Source organism: Leucoraja erinacea, chromosome 19, assembly GCF_028641065.1.
Source record: "Leucoraja erinacea ecotype New England chromosome 19, Leri_hhj_1, whole genome shotgun sequence".
NCBI lineage: Eukaryota > Metazoa > Chordata > Chondrichthyes > Rajiformes > Rajidae > Leucoraja > Leucoraja erinaceus.
Window position 1 is genome coordinate 34,151,179 of NC_073395.1, and position 17,243 is coordinate 34,168,421.

Consider the following 17,243-nt stretch of genomic DNA (forward strand, 5'->3'; position numbering starts at 1 on the left):
AAAGTGAAGGGCATGTTGGCCTTTATAACAAGAGGAGGAGTATAGGAGCAAATAGGTCCTTCTGCAGTTGTATAGGGCCCTAGTGACACCACACCTGGAGTATTGTGTGCAATTTTGGTCCCCTAATTTGAGGAAGGACATTCTTGCTATTGAGGGAGTGCAGCATAGGTTTACAAGGTTAAGTCCCGGGATGGTGGGACTGTCACATGCTGAGAGAATGGAGCAGCTGGGCTTGTATACTCTGGAGTTTAGAAGGATGAGAGGGGATCTTATTGAAACATATAAGTTTATTAAGGGTTTGGACAGGCTAGAGGCAGGAATCATGTTCCCGATGTTGGGGGAGTCTAGGACCAGGGGCCAGAATAAGGCGTAAGCCATTTAGAATGCAGACAAGGAAACACTTTTTCTCACAAAGAGTTGTGAGTCTGTGGAATTCTCTGCCTCAGAGGGTGGTGGAAGCCGGTTCTCTGGATACTTTCAAGAGAGAGCTAGATAGAGCTCTTAAAGATAGCGGAGTCAAGGGATATGGGGAGAAGGCAGGAATGGGGTACTGATTGGGGATTATCAGCCATGATCACATTGAATGGCGGTGCTGGCTCGAATGGCCCACTCCTGCACCTATTGTCTATTGTCATAAGAAATGTGTGTGGGAGTTTAGGCAAGTCAGCAGCTTTGCCATTCAGTAGGATCATGGCTGATCTCTAACTCAACTCCACCTTCCTGCACTGGCCCCATCTCTTTACCCTTTTAATATCAAAAAAATCTTTCAATCTTAACCTTAAATATCTATTCAGTGACTGAGCCTCCAAAACCTTCTTTAGTAGAGAATACCAAGCACCCATTAGTTCTGGGTGAAGAGATTTCTTCTCATCTTTATCATGAGCGGCTGAGTTTTTATTTGAGATTCTGACTCTGGTTCCACTTCCCCCACCACAGGGAACATCAACTCCTCATGAGCTCTGTCAAACCCACATTAAATACTTTATCTGTTTAAATTCACCTCTCATCCTTCAAAATGCAGTGCAGATCCAGTCTTATTAAACTCTCCTCATGACATTGCTGCAGGTATGAATCTGTTTACTGTTTACTAGACTGCCTAGAATATCAGTTTAGTAAATCAGACCTGCGTACACCTGGGACTTGTATAATTGGTGCAACACACCTCTGCTCTTACACTCAAAAGCTCTGACAACAAAGGTCACCATTCAGTTTGCACTCCGAATTGCTTGCTAAACCAGGAGCCATTTACATACAAGAACATTCAGATCCTGGTGACCACCAACACCTTCATGGCAATTGAATAAATATCCTCACTTCTATTATGTTTTATCATTACTCTCTTCCACAGATCCAGGGCTGCCAACTCTCACGCTTTGAGCGAGACACTCACGCATTTCAGCCAATTCTCACTACCTCACGCTGATGACTGAATTCTCACGCTGTCTTCAGTCCCTGCACAGCAAAGATCCTATAGCGGAGCTATATAGTGGAGCTATAGGATCTTTGCTGCACAGTTTGTCTCTTTACGCCACATGACAGCGATCTGCACGGATTGGGGAAGCGCGTCGGTCCCGGACAGCGGGTGTCAGTGCTGCGCTGCCGGCTGCCACGGCAACCTCGCTCCCCCCCTCCCTCCCTCCTGCCCTTCAACACACACAGCAGCACCAAAGCAGCCAATCCACGCTACACTGTGCCCGCCAGACTCCCTATTGGGTGGCCGGAGAAAGAGAGGGAGGAGAGAGGGAGGGGAGCGAGAGAGAGAGAGAGGGAAAGAAAAAAAGGGAGGGATGGAGGCAAAGAGAGACAGGGAGGGAATGTAGAAAGGGGATGAAGGAAGGGAAGGAGAAAGGGGAGAAAGAGGAAGCGTGAGGAAAAAGAGGGAGGGGGAGAAAAGAGAGAGAGGGAGGGGGGGATGTGAGGGGGGGGAAGGAAAGGCGTGCGTGTCTCCCCGTGTGTCTGTCTGTCTCCCTGTGTGTGTCTCCCCGTGTGTGTGTGTGTGTGTGTTCCCTGTGTGTGTGTGTGTGTGTGTGTGTGTCTTCTTTTGTGTATTGTCTCCCTGTGCGTCTGTTGTCACATCCTGGCCTTAGACAGGGCTGCCAACTCTCACAAGCGTGAGAGTCACACATTTCAGCCAATTCTCATGCTGATGACAGAATTCTCACGCTGTCTTCAGTCCCTGCACAGTTTGTCTTTTTGCGCCACATCACAACGATCTGCGCGGTCTGGGGAAGCGCGTTAGTTGGCGGCTGTGAGTGACGTTGCTTCTCTTCTTTTCTTTCTTGGTTGGATGTGCAGCCGCCGGAGATAGAAATAACCAGGTGAACTGGTTGTAAAACATGGGGGGGACCACAATGAGGCCAAACATCTAGGACGGGGTTCGGCAACCGATGGCACACGGGCTGAATCCGGCCCGTAACCCAAAAAAACGCGTTTTTTTTCAATTTGTTTTCGCAGGGTCGGGGCAGGCGAGCCGACCTGAGAACTGCAGCCAGTCCCTGGGCATGCAGAATGCCAACTTGATCATTCTTGAGATTAATACCCCTTTGCTCTGTTAACAGCGTTAAAGTACTTATGAGGTCGAGTCAGGAAAGGGAACATGTTATTTTTTTTAGTTTGCTTTAATTTGTTAGTTGATTGTTTGTTGACTGCCATCATTTCTGAAATGGTCTTAAAGTAACGTAACTGTTATGAAGCAGTAATAAGTGATTTTTGTCCAAACAATTGGAACTTGCATAGAACGTTTGCATTTCTAGCATGGCTGCCAACTCTCACGCATTGAGCGTGAGACTCACGCATTTCACAAAATTCTCACGCTCTCACGCTGATCTCAAAATTTCTCACGCTCAATAATCTGCGGGTGCTAAAAGTTCAAAATAAAGCAAACATTGTTTTAGAGGTGAGTAAAACCATGAGGGGAATATCAGGTGAATGCATAGTCTTTTTCCCAGGATATGTGATTCAAGCACTAGAGGAGATTGGTTTAAAGCAGGGCTATCAAACAGGATATCTTTGGGGGAAAAAAAGGTAGTTTTGTTTCTCCCATGCAGATGGTGTGATAGGTGAGACACGATGGCGGTGGTCCCAGCACCAACCCCCCCTCCCCTTTCCGCCCTGAGGCACAGCACACACCTCCCACCCTCACCTCCGGCGGCTCTATGTCCGTCGGCCGCTCTGTCCACACCCCATGGAGTTTTAACCCTGGCCCGGAGCCAGGAGCAGACAGGGTTGGCGCCACCTCTGGAGCCTACTATGGGAGGGGGAACACCCCGTCCCACACCCTCCCCCCCCTCGGTCACTACGCACCCTCGCAATTTCTCACTCTCAACTCTCACCCAATGTTGGCAGCCCTGTGATCACTGACATATGCACCTCTGCTGTGCTGGAATTTTCTTCAACAATCAAGCAGTGTCCCATTGCAACATCCTCATTTCAGCTATCGTTTTGATTACGCCCTCTGTAGGCTCAAGCTTTTTTACACCAAAGCGCATCCATACAAAGTGCTACAGAAAATTATAACCCAGAAAATTCCAAAATAAATCAATACGTGGGAATTTGCCACAGTAGGCTGTGGAGGCCTAGTCAATAGATAGTTTTAAGGCAGAGATAGATAGATTATTGATTAGTAAGGGTGTCGGGTGTTATGGGGAGAAGACAGGAGTATGATGTTCAGGGGGAAAGATAGATCAGCCACGATTTGAATGGCGTGGACGATGGGCCAAATGGCCTAATTCTGCTCCTATCACTTATGAATTAATGATACAAAAATGACAACTCACTAGCAAATAAAAATGCACTCTTACATTTACAAACAGATTAGGCCCAAATTAAAGATTCAACCTTGACCTTGATGAACATTCAATAATCAGCTGTACATTAATGATCGTGTATCCCATAAAACAGATTAAATGACACTTAGTCCCATCCATCAAGCACTTTGTACGTATTTCAAACCTTGCACATGTATTTCTCCAAATTTTTCAATGGATGCACCAAACAAAATCACCAGCTGGCACGTAAGAATGAAGTAAAATCCCATAAAAAATAATTAAACCCTTGGGTCAAATCTCTTAATAGTAAAGTGAGGGAATGACTACCTGGAGAATTTAGCTGTGTGATATTTATAGGGTGATTTAAAAAAAATAAAATGTGAATTTGCTATAAACTAAGTCACATTCCTTGTGTGGCAGAAGGTTGATGCCTATGAAATTGGAGCAAGATGTCTGACACATATTGGCTTTTAAAAAGCAGGTGCTGGCCACAAGCCACATTAATTTGTTCTCGGCAAGTTATTAAGTCTTTGAGTCATTAAAAAATCAAACTGTTTAATTAATGGGCCATGAGTTACACCGACTGAGTTTTGCTGAGCTACATTATGGGCATAATATAATAGCCACAGAAGTTAGGGAGCCTGGGATCCCTTTCCGGGAATCGCCAGAGAAGAGTTAGACCACGCCTGGAGTATTGCGTACAGTTTTGGTCTCCTAATCTGAGGAAATACATTCTTGCCATAGAGGGAGTACAGAGAAGGTTCACCAGACTGATTCCTGGGATGTCAGGACTTTCATATGAAGAAAGACTGGATAGACTTGGCATGTACCCGCTAGCATTTAGAAGATTGAGGGGGATGATCTTATAGAAACTTACAAAATTCTTAAGGGGCTATGGAGAGAAGGCAGGTATGGGATACTGAGTTGGATGATCAGCCATGATCATATTCAATGGCGGTGTATGCTCGAAGGGCCGAATGGCCTACTCCTGCACCTATTTTCTATGTTTCTATGACCGACGGCCTTCGGCCTGTAACATCCTGAAGCCAAAGTCTCCGGTAGGAAATTGCCGATTCAGGCACTTCAAGCCGTGGAGTGTGTTTGACGGAGGTTTGATCATCCCGAATAGAGGGTCTGTACATCAGGCCATCAGTAGCGGTGGTTACGGAGGGTTTATGGCCCCGACCACGGATGAACAAAGGAGGAGGACTGACAACTTTGTTGCCTTCCACCACAGTGAAAAATGCTGTGGTGGATGTTTGTGTTAAATTCTATGGTGTATTGTGTGTTCTTTTTAATTGTATCGCTGCTGGCAAATTCATTTCACTGCACCTTCGGATGCATTTGACAAATAAAATTGACTTTGACCAGACAAACATCCCTGATCCTTAATATTGCGTTGACATGGTTATTCTGGTTACTCTCCAATAGTACATTAAATTTAAGATCTCTAAGAAAAACACCAGATATATCACAAAAGGCAGCTTGAACACAAAGGAGAAATTAAAATCTTCACAATGTATACCAACCAAATAGCATTACGTGACAATTAATCACAAGATGAAACATTTTGATTATTGCAATGTATCAAAGAGTAATTTTACATTTTTTAACAACTCTTTTCTATGCTTTGGGAATGATTTAATTTACTCCTTTTCTTTAAGTCCGACCATTTCTCCTTTAATCAGGGACTCATTTGTAACGTGGGGCTTGTTTGGCAACTCTGACAATCTTTCCACCCATTCCACCAAGTGTAAACATATTACTTGGCAATTTTCAATATCTGCTACTAACAGAGTCATGAAAATACATCAGCTTTAAATGAAATAGGACCGAGTGTTTGATAACGTCCAGAAAAAAAAGGTAGAAACAATGTACGGTGAACATTCATGCCTGGTCATTCATCTCCAGCTTTGAGAAAGCTGAACAAAATTGATTTTTCTGAAGATAAGAACACACACACACACACACACAATGTGATTTATGTGTGAATTTACCAAGAGTTGGTAGATTTAAAAGCGTTGTTTGTGATTCATCTTCAAATATCCAGGGTAAAGATAGCTTGCCTAGTGGCCAATCGTTTATTTTGATAGCTGAGAAAGTTATTTTGATATTTAGAACACAGAAGAGTCCAGCGCAGGAACGGGCCCTTCTGATCACACTGTTGTGCTGAACATAATGGCGAGTTAAACTGATCTCATCTGCCTGTTCATGATCCATATCCATCCATTCCGTGCACTTCCATGTGCCTATCTCAATGCCTCTTAAACGCCATGATTGTATCTCCCTCCCCCATCACCCCGGCAATGTGTTCCAGACCCTTTACTACTCTCTGTATAAACACTTGACCCTCACATCACCTTTAAACTTCCCCTCTCTCACCTTATAGCTCTGCCATTTAGTGTTGGACATTTCCACCCTGGGAAAAAAGGTCTGACTGTCTACCCTTATCTGCGCCTCCCATAATATTATACTGTAGCGGCGCCTGCTAGCGCACGCAAATATCGAACCCGGCGTTCGGAAGTTGGGGTCACGTGACTCGGGAGGGGCTGTTGTTTTCGCGCGGTTTTCCCCCTGCGCGCGTTAGTTCAGCGCTGACCACCGATGTGGCCAGACGTGTCTGTTAAACCTGTATGCTGCAACTTAAGCTTTTGAATAAAGTATTGGTTGAAAACTCCAGGAGTCGTTTATCAGACCACCAAATTGGTGACCCCGACCTGTCTAGCCGTCGTCAGACAACAGAATTATGCAGGAAGAGAATATTCCCGCAGAATCGGCCAGCACGAGGCAGGGCGTACCCGCCTTCAAACTGCCAGCCTTTTGGCCTGATCAACCTCAGGTGTGGTTCGCCCATGTGGAGACACGGTTTCATCTACATCGTATCAACCACGACGACACTATGTATTTTCATGTGGTAGGAGCATTGCCACAGTTGCCCTTTATCAGAGACCCTCCTTCCAGCGGCAAGTACGAAGGGTTGAAAGCCCTGTTATTTCACACCTATGGTCTTTCCCCATAGAGACAGGGCGGCAAGGCTGCTGCATATGGACTGCATCGTCGACCGAAGGCCATCGACGATCACGGCAAAGATGTTGGCCCTAATGGACGGGCACCGCCCCTGCTTGCTTTTCGAACAGGCGTTCTTGGAGCAGATGCCCGACGAAGTGCAGCTAATGCTAGCGGGAGCCGATTTCAGCAACCCTCAGCAGCTCGCAGAAAGAGCCGATGAGTTGTGGGCGCTCAAGACGGCGGGAAGTACACGCCGTCGCCCGCCTCATGGGCACGCAACGGGTGCAGCCGAACTGACGTCGGGAAGAAGAGGAGACGCAGCCTAGCGTTGAAGACGAATCGCCGCGGCCAGCGGTCTTCGTCCAACGCAGATGGTGCTACTACCAACATCCAGTACCAACAGGAGCAGAAGCCCGAAGATGTCGGAGCCGTTGTTCATTTCCGTGAAACGCCCAGGCCGATAAAGGCGAACGCGATCGGCCCCAACGTACTCTTTGTCCGTGATCGCCATTCCGGCCACCGTTTCCTGGTGGACTCCAGTGCCCATGCCAGTATCCTGCCTCCAAGTGCCAGGGACGTTCGTGCTGGTAAGGTGGGACCTGTCTTCTCGGCGGTTAACGGGAGCGATATTCGCACCTACGGCACGCAAAACTAAATTTCGAATCCCACCATACAGGTGGAAGTTTATCATCCCACCGCCGGTCCGCCGGTACACGCCCGTGCGCGCCGTCTCCTGCCCGAAAAACTGCGCATCGCACGAGACGATTTCCAACTTATGGAGGACATGGGAATTGTCCAGCGGTCAGATAGCCCTTGGACTTCCTCGTTACACATGGTGCCCAAAGCGTCCGGAGAGTGGAGACATTGCAGCAATTACAGGCGCTTAAACGCAGTAACTACAGCCGACATGTATCCAGTCCCGAACATCCAGGATTTCTCGGCCCACCTGGAAGGTGCGACCATCTTCTCGAAGGTTGACTTTATCCGCGGATATAATCAAATCCCGGTCCACCCCGACGATGTCCCTAAAACGGCCACCGTTACCCCTTTCGGCCTCTTCAAGTGGCTCAGAATGCCTTTTGGCTTGAAGAACGCGGCCCAGGCGTTCCAGAGGCTAATGGATCAGGTCGGCCGGGGTTTGCCGTTTATATTCATCTACCTAGACGACATCCTAGTGGCCAGCCGCTCGCAGGCAGAGCATACCAAGCACCTCCGCTTACTTTTCGAACGGCTGCACAAGCACGGGTTGGTCATCAACCCCGAGAAGTGCTAGTTCGGTCTGCGCTCCATCTCGTTCTTAAGGCATTGCATCATCTCTCAGGTAGCGCAACCACTGCCCGAGAAAGTCGACGCTATCCATCATATCCCCAGGCCATTATCGATCAAGGGTCTGCAGGAGTTTATCGGGATGGTTAACCTTTATCACCGATTCGTCCCGTCTGCAGCCGCCATCATGCGGCCAATGTTCCGATGCCTGGCCAGTAAGTTCAAGGACCTGGTCTGGTCTGAGGAAGCACAGAAGGCGTTCGAGGGTGCTAAGACCGCATTGGCCAACGCCACTATGCTGGTACACCCTAGGGCTTCAGCCCAAATGGCCCTCACCGTGGACGCGTCCAACGTCGCGGTAAGTGCCGTCCTCGAGCAGCGGACAGGTAACCGCTGGGTGCCGTTGGCATTTTTCAACAGGCAACTGCGAGCCCCTGAAGTCAAATACAGCGCTTTCGACAGGGAGCTCCTTGCGCTTTACCTAGCTATCCGTCATTTTCGATATTTCTTGGAGGGGCGCGCTTTCACTGCTTTCACCGACCACAAGCTGTTAATTTTCGCCTTGTCCAAGGTTTCTGACCCTTGGGCTGCCCAACAGCAATGGCACCTCGCCTACATTTCCCAATTCACATCTGATATTCGGCATGTGGCAGGTAAGCTGAATGTGGTGGCCGACGCATTGTCCCGTCCTGCGCTACCCGAAGTTTCTGCGCTTAGTCTTAGCGTTGATTACGAGGAGCTAGCAGTCGCCCAGCGGGCAGACGCCGGTATGGAGATTTATCGCAATGCTGAATCAGGACTGGCTGGTTAAGGTGCCATTCAGCTACTCCGGCGTGCAAGTCCTTTGTGATATTTCCACCGGTAAAGCCTGTCCGATTGTCCCGGTCACTTGGCGTCGTCGGATCTTCGACACCATCCACAGCCTAGCGCACCCGTCCATTCGCGCCACTTCTGCTTTGGTCGCTGCAAAGTTCGTTTGGCACGGGTTAAGGAAGCAAGTCGCTGCATGGGCCCGTTCCTGCATCCCATGTCAGACCTCCAAAGTGCAGAGACATGCACCCGCCGGTCCAGGATTTCGCCATACCGGATGGCAGGTTCCTGCACATCCATGTAGACCTGGTGGGTCCCTTGCCGTGTTCGCGCGGGGCGACCCACTTACTGACTATCGTAGACAGGTTTACGAGGTGGGCGGATGCAATCCCGTTGGAGGATACCTCCGCCGAAGCTTGCGCGAGGGCCATGGTAGCCCATTGGATCGCCCGTTTTGGGGTCCCCTCGCATATTACCACCGGTAGGGGGGCCCAGTTCACGTCTTCATTATGGTGTGGTACGGCGCAGCTGTACGGAGCGAAGCTGCGCCAGACTACCGCTTATCACCCGGAGTCTAACGCGTTGGTCGAGCGGTTCCACCGGCACCTTAAGTCGCAGTTAAAAGCCAGACTCACTGGTCCTGATTGGGTCGACCAGTTACCTTGGGTCCTCCTTGGCTTCGGAACAACGCCTAAGGAGAACCTCAAAGCCTCCTCGGCCGAGTTGGTTTATGGCTCGGTTTTACAGGTTCCAGGGAATTTCTTGCCCGTTCCTCCGGTCCAGGAGGTCTCAACCTCACAGCTGTTGTCGGACATTCGCAAGCGGGCGCACGCTCTGGTCCTGGTTCCCACTTCCCGGCATGTCTTCGGCGCATGTGCCTACTATGTTATGGGATTGTGCTTATGTTTTTCTCCGTAGAGACGCTCATCGCTCACCATTACAGCGGGTGTACGAGGGTCCGTACAGGGTGCTCAGTACTGGTGTCTCGACGCTCACGTTGGACATGGGTGGAAAGGAGGAGTTCGTCTCCGTGAACTGCCTTAAGCCTGCACATGTTGACGAGGATTGCCCAGTAACTGTGGCCACTCCATGGCGTAGAGGACGTCCACCTGCTGTTTTGCCGCCCTCTGCACTTGTTTCCTACGGTCGTGTTTCTTCGGTTCCCTTTGTTACGCCCGTCCCTCATTCACGTTTTTCGTCTCCCTCCGGTCCTGTTGTACCGGTCCCAAATGTTACGCTGGCCCCTGGACCTCGGACTACGCGTTCCGGTCGTACCATCCGTTTACCCACGCGTTTCCGTACCGCGGATTCTGGGGGGGCCCATGTAGCGGTGCATTCTAGCAAACGGAGATGTCAAACCCGGCGTTCAGAAGCCGCGGTCATGTGACTCGGGAGGGGCTGTTGGTTTTGCGCATTTTTTCCCCTGCGTGCGTTAGTTCAGCGCTGACCACCGATGTGGCCAGACGTGTCTGTTAAACCTGTATGCTGCAACTTAAGCTTTTGAATAAAGTATTGGTTGAAAACTCCAGGAGTCGTTTATCAGACCACCAAAATATACTTCTATCGTCTCCCCTCAATCTCTGAGATTCCGGAGAAAACAATCCAAGTCCATCCAACCCCTCCCTGTAACTGAAACCCTCTAATCCAGGCAGCATTGATTGTGCGAGAATGAACTCAATATGTATTACCCAACAGCAGGTGGATAATCAAAGGTCAGTGACTCCGACAGGAACTCACTGTGACTTTGGCACGGTTTGATTTGCATTGTTCCCAACTTCAATTTCATGGCCTCCAATGGAATTTTCACTTGTCCTTTCTTGAAGGCATTTTTGGGCATGATTCTTTCCAATTATATCAACATTCCAAAATAAATATTTTTAAAAATGTTGTATTTTGCCAGTAGTCATTTCTTTAGACAGTAAGTATCGGCAAGCTATTAAACAAAGGCTTGCATATTTCCCTTTGGTAGTGCAGGAACAGGTAAAGGGCATCAACTTTATATAATTTTTTGAGGATGTAACTAGTAGAGTGGATAAGGGAGAACCAGTGGATGGGTTATATCTGGACTTCCAGAAGGCTTTCGATAAGGTCCCACATAAGAGATTAGTATACAAACTTAAAGCACACGGTATTGGGGATTCAGTATTGATGTGGATAGAGAACTGGCTCGCAGACAGGAAGCAAAGAGTAGGAGTAAACGGGTCCTTTTCACAATGGCAGGCAGTGACTAGTGAGGTGCCGCAAGGCTCAGTGCTGGGACCCCAGCTATTTACAATATATATTAATGATTTGGACGAGAGAATTGAATGCAACATCTCCAAGTTTGCGGATGACACGAAGCTGGGGGGCAGTGTTAGCTGTGAGAAGGATGCTAGGAGGCTGCAAGGTGACTTGGATAGGCTGGGTGAGTGGGCAAATGCATGGCAGATGCAGTATAATGTGGATAAATGTGAGGTTAGCCACTTTGGTGGCAAAAACAGGAAAGTAGACTATTATCTGAATGGTGGCCGATTAGGAAAAGGGGAGATGCAACGAGGCCTGTGTGTCATGGTACACCAGTCATTGAAAGTAGGCATGCAGGTGCAGCAGGCAGTAAAGAAAGCGAATGGTATGTTCGCATTCATAGCAAAAGGATTTGAGTATAAGAGCAGGGAGGTTCTACTGCAGTTGTACAGGGTCTTGGTGAGACCACACCTGGAGTATTGCGTACAGTTTTGGTCTCCTAATCTGAGGAAAGACATTCTTGCCGTAGAGGGAGTACAGAGAAGGTTCACCAGACTGATTCCTGGGATGGCAGGACTTTCATATGAAGAAAGACTGGATAGACTCGGCTTGTACTCACTAGAATTTAGAAGATTGAGGGGTGATCTTATAGAAACTCACAAAATTCTTAAGGGGTTGGACAGGCTAGATGCACGAAGATTGTTCCCGATGTTGGGGAAGTCCAGAACAAGGGGTCACAGTTTAAGGATAAGGGGGAAATCTTTTAGGACCGAGATGAGAAAAACATTTTTCACACAGAGAGTGGTGAATCTCTGGAATTCTCTGCCACAGAAGGTAGTTGAGGCCAGTTCATTGGCTATATTTAAGAGAGAGTTAGATGTGGCCCTTGTGGCTAAAGGGATCAGGGGGTATGGAGAGAAGGCAGGTACAGGATACTGAGTTGGATGATCAGCCATGATCATATTGAATGGCGGTGCAGGCTCGAAGGGCCGAATGGCCTACTCCTGCACCTATTTTCTATGTTTCTATGCAATTGTTAACTTGGAAGAGATCAGCTCATCTACAAAGACTAAGGAGTGAAACCGGAAAGTCCTAGTTTGCATTACAGGGTAATGTTTAAGGGGCTATTTATTTTCTTAAATAAAGTAATATGTTTTTGTGATCCAAGGATGTTATCATGTGGGACAAAATAAAATGCAAAGCCCAGGTTACAAATTGTGCAAGATTGTTCTGTATATAAGCTAGCCAAATCAATAAATGCAAAATGTATATAAGCAAGCCAAATCAAGAAATGCCAAATTACGTTTACTTTTGGTTATCAATAGAAAAACGGATTACATCTTGGCATGTCCAAATTTTCTAATTCAATTCTATATCCTTGATATTTCATGAAGCCTAATCAGATACTAATTCTGTAAAGGTGTAGGAAAGAACTGCAGATGCTGGTTTAATTCGAAGGTAGACACAAAATGCTGGAGTAACTCAGCGAGCCAGGCAGCATCTCTGGAGATAAAAAATGGGTAAATACTTTTCCTCTCAGAAAATACAGCTTGCTTGATCAGATAGCTTTATAAAGATATGCTCATCTTTTAAAATGTACAGGCCACTTAGAAAGCTACAAATTAATTTATTCGAATAAGATTGTTATGAATACAGATAATGTGTCAAAATTCTATTTATATATTAATTTAACTGTGTTACAACTATGTATTTCACATTTTTTTACAGACTGTTCATTTTGTGCAAACTAAACCTTGTTGGAACATCCCACAGCGCAGAATGAGAGTTGTGATCACAACATGTGCAGCAGCAGCAGCAGCAGCAGCAATAATTGGCGTCCCTCTCTTGCTCCATGGGCCAACACAAAGAAATGGACATCTTTGCACACAGGCAACATTTGCAAGACAGCCATTCAAAAATTGAAGGAGAAACATCAGGATTGATCCAAGAAAAATGATCCACTCCACATGGCCTGTCTTAATGCAAACTCCTGTAATAGATGCCTTCAACGTCCATGCTCATTCTAGCAGACCACAACCTCTCAATGCTGGGGTAAAGAGGCGATTTTTATATGGTACTATTTGTCGGCAGCATAATGAAACATCCACTGAGCATTCTGTTGCACAGGTTGAAGAGGGGGGTAATCCCCAATGTGCATTCACATAATGTTTGATGGTGGAACAATTCTACAGCCAGAGATCAATTTGATGCAATATTCTGAAAAACACCGAGTGGGATGCACATGGATAGCGATGATCAGCATGTGGCACGGAGGAAGCCTCACCTCAAGTCTGCGTGGGATTTAGCCGTGACATTGTGCATGACTGAAAATGCTGTTTGATTCTCAGTGTCACTTTGCGCAATGAAATCCCTGGATACTTTTAAGAGAGAGTCTCTGGATACTTTCAAGAAAGAGTGAGATAGGGCTCTTGAAGATAGCGGAGTCAGGGGATATGGGGAGAAGGCAGGATGATTGTGGATGATCAGCCATGATCACATTGAACGGGAGTGCTGCCTTGAAGGGCAGAATGGCCTACTCCTGCACCTTTCGTCTATTGTCTATTGACTATTGGTCATGTGGTTTGTCAACACATTGCCAGTTTTAGTCTGGGAGCATTAAAAGTAAATCGTAAATACTGTGCAGAACGAAGGGAATACGAGGTGTACAAGAGTACTCACAGCTGATGGTAATGCCAAGCTCAACCCCACTCCTCTTTGGCAGCTTCACGTGAAATGTACCACTGCTTGGGACAACTGATTCTGAAAGGAAAGATGAAAACTTCATGAAGGTAAATAAAAGTTATAAGTAACCCGGCCAGAGAACTGCGCAAAACTAAAATATTACTTTTGCATCATTAAACAAATGTAGAGCACATATTTGAGATTGCGCTGGCAATCTTGGGTTTCTGTTTGACAATGTGTTAAATACAGTTTCCTGATAAGAACATCACCAACTTTCTTTGTGATGGCCCGCAGAGCTATAGAGAGCCTTCAATTATTGCTGCAGCACATGTCGTGATCACAACTCTCATCCCCCTGACTCTCAGTCTGAAGAAGGGTCTTGACCCAAAACATCACATATTCCTTTCCTCCGACCCGCTGAGTTACTCCAGCTTTTTGTGTCTATCTTCACCTACTTTCAATTCCACAACACCTTCTTGCTGGCTATTTCAACTCTACTTTCACTAATTAAACTCCTTATGTCTCCTTTTGTCACTTCCACAGAGGAGTACAGCAACACTTCCCTGTTCTGCTAATCTCTGACCTAAAAAAATTCAGACATACAAAATCCCATAGGACACATTAGGTACTGCCCAAAATTATGATCAATGAATTTCAGTCACGCCAGGGTCTTGGGCCTGTCCCACTTTGGCCGTCAGTTACGCGACAGGCCGGCGGCGTGCGAAGATTTCGTCCGGGACGAAGTCCACACTCGTCCACACCTCTCCATGCACCCGTCCCATGCTAACCACGCGCTACCCACACGCTAGCAGGTTGCGTAAATGGCGTGCAAATGGCAGCCAAGTGGGACAGGCCCTTTAGAAACCAAAGAAAATCTAAATTTTTTATAACCCTCTAGGGTAGAAAATTCCAAAGATTCACAACAACCCAAAAGCAGAAATTCCTCTTCATTTCTGTCATAAATGCTGGATCCTTCATACCGTCTACATCTTCAAGCCCCTCAGGAACTTGCTTCAAAACAATAATTTCTCATTCTTCTAAAGTCCAACATGGATAGGCCCAAACTGCTCAACTTCTAAATCAACTTGTTCATCCCAAGAATTAACTCACTGAATCTACTGTGCATTCAGAAAGTATTCAGACCCCTTCACTTTTTCCACATTTTGTTACGTTACAGCCTTATTCTAAAATGGATTAAATTCTTTTTTTTTTATCATCAATCTACACATAATACCTCATAATAAAAAAAGTACAAACAGGTGTTTAGAAATTTTTGCAAAGTAATTTAATAGAAATAACTGATATATCACATTTACACAAGTATTCAGACCCTTTTGTACTTTGTTGAGGCACCTTTGGCAACGATTACAGCTTCAAGTTTTCTTGGGTATGACACTACAAGCTTGGCACACCTGTATTTGGATAGTTTTTCACATTCTTCTCTGCAGATCCTCTCAAGCTCTGTCAGGTTGGATGGGGAGCGTCGATGCACAGCTATTTTCAGGTCCCTCCAGAGATGTTCGATCGGGTTCAAGCGGGGCCACTCAAGGGTATTCACAGACTTGTCACAAAACCACTCCTGCATAGTCTGTGTACTTAGGGTCATTGTTCCGTTGGAAGGTGAACCTCTGCCCCAGTCTGAGGATCAGGATGCTCTGGAGCAGGTTTTCATCAAGGATCTCTCTGTACCTTGCTCCGTTCATCTTTCCCTTGATCCCGACTAGTCTCCCAGTTCCTGCCGCTGAAAAAACATCTCCGCAGCATGATACCGCTATCATCATGCTTCACCGTTGGTATGGTATTGGCCAGGTGATGAGCGGTGCCTTCAGATGTTCAATCTTGGTTTCATCAGACCAGAGAATCTTGTTTCTCATGCCTTTTGGTGCTGCAGATACAGTTGTCCTTCTGGAAGGTTCTCCCATCTCCACAGAGGAACTCTGTCAGAGTGACCATCGGGTTCTTGGTCACCTCCCTGACCAAGGCCCTTCTTCCCCGTTTGCTCAGTTTGGCCGGGCGGCCAGTACTATGAAGAGTCCAGGTGGTCCAAAGTTCTTCCATTTAAGAATGACGGAGGCCACTGTGTTCTTCAGGACCTGCAATGCTGCAGAAATTGTTTTATACCCTTCCGCAGGTCTGTGTCTCGACACAATCCTGTCTCGGAGGTCTACGGACAATTCCTTCGTCTTCATGGCTTGATTTTTGCTCTGACATGCACTGTCAACTGTGGGTCCTTATATAGACAGGTGTGTGCCTTTCCAAATCATGTCCAATCAATTTAATTTACCACTGGTGGACTCCAATCAAGTTGTAGAAACATCTCAAGGATAATCAATGGAAACAGGATGAACCTAAGCTCAATTTTGTGTGTCATAGCAAAGGGTCTGAATACTTATGTAAATGTGCTATTTCAATTATTTCTTTTTAATTACTTTTCAAAAAATTTTAAACACCCATTTTCACTTCCTCATTCTGGGGTATTGTGTGTCAATTGATGATAAAAAAAATATTTAATTTATGATAAAAAATCATTAAAATGTATGATTGACGATAATTTTTTTAATTTAATTTAGAAATATGGCTGTTACGTAACAAAATGTGGAAAAAGTGAAGGGGTCCGAATACTTTCTGAATGCACTGTATCTGAACTGCCTCTGAGGCAGCTGCATCTCCCCATTTTCAGAACTCCATGTTGCACTATGACAAGAAGCTGTTAGCAGGTGGAAAACATCAACCATCATTACAATGGGTGCAATAACAACCACTGATGTACAATATTGTATTTCCAAAAGATGCATCTTCCCATGGAGTATCTAGTCGCTGATAGCATTTTGGGAAATACATTAACAGGAGAATAGATGGATTTTAATAGTTCAATATGCCACAATCTGAAGATATACATTTTATTAAACAAAAACTAAACAAATCATGTTCTTATTTTAAAATGTTATAGCCAAGGGAAATATCAGCCTTTTGTATAGTTCAATATGATTACATTTTAGCTTTTTGTCAGAATTGCTTAAATAAATCATGCTCTCCACATTATTAACTCCTTGTCACAGTATAATGTGGCACATTGATTCAGCATTAAATAACAACAATTTCAAGTGAAATAATTACTTCTCTATACTGAAAAATATCCTCTCCCCAATGTGGCATTTTTCCCCAGTAAAAGGACAACAAAACCCACTATATTCACAGAGTGGTCACTCAGCCAAGTTTACCTGCTACGTCAAACTCCACTTCCAGTGTGACTTTGCTGTTAATGGCACAATCTCGGAGGAGTTGGTTGGTTTCCTCCAGCGTGCTGTCCTCAGTGAGGATTCCATTGATCGTCAGAATTCTGTCTCCCACCTGCAGCAAGCCACACCTGCCAGACACAGCAACAAAAGCACACCAGCTGTCATGCCCACTTCAGGAAGCAAGCGAGATAGAGTTTCAAGTGCATGACATTCGAATGCTGGTAAAGCTGGTAAAGCTGTTCTCCAT

At 46.2% G+C, this 17,243-nt stretch overlaps 1 protein-coding gene across 5 annotated transcripts in view; it reads right to left on the reverse strand.

The window, feature by feature from the left end:
- grip1 (glutamate receptor interacting protein 1) overlaps window positions 1–17,243 on the reverse strand; it is a 444,119-nt gene that overhangs the window by 53,197 nt on the left and 373,679 nt on the right. For all 5 annotated transcript variants that reach the window (XM_055650804.1, XM_055650801.1, XM_055650802.1 and 2 more), the window contains 2 exons: window positions 16,979–17,124; window positions 13,755–13,835 (listed from right to left, as the gene is read on the reverse strand). In XM_055650804.1, coding sequence (XP_055506779.1) covers window positions 13,755–13,835; window positions 16,979–17,124 — 227 coding nt within the window. The remainder of the gene's footprint in view (window positions 1–13,754; window positions 13,836–16,978; window positions 17,125–17,243) is intronic.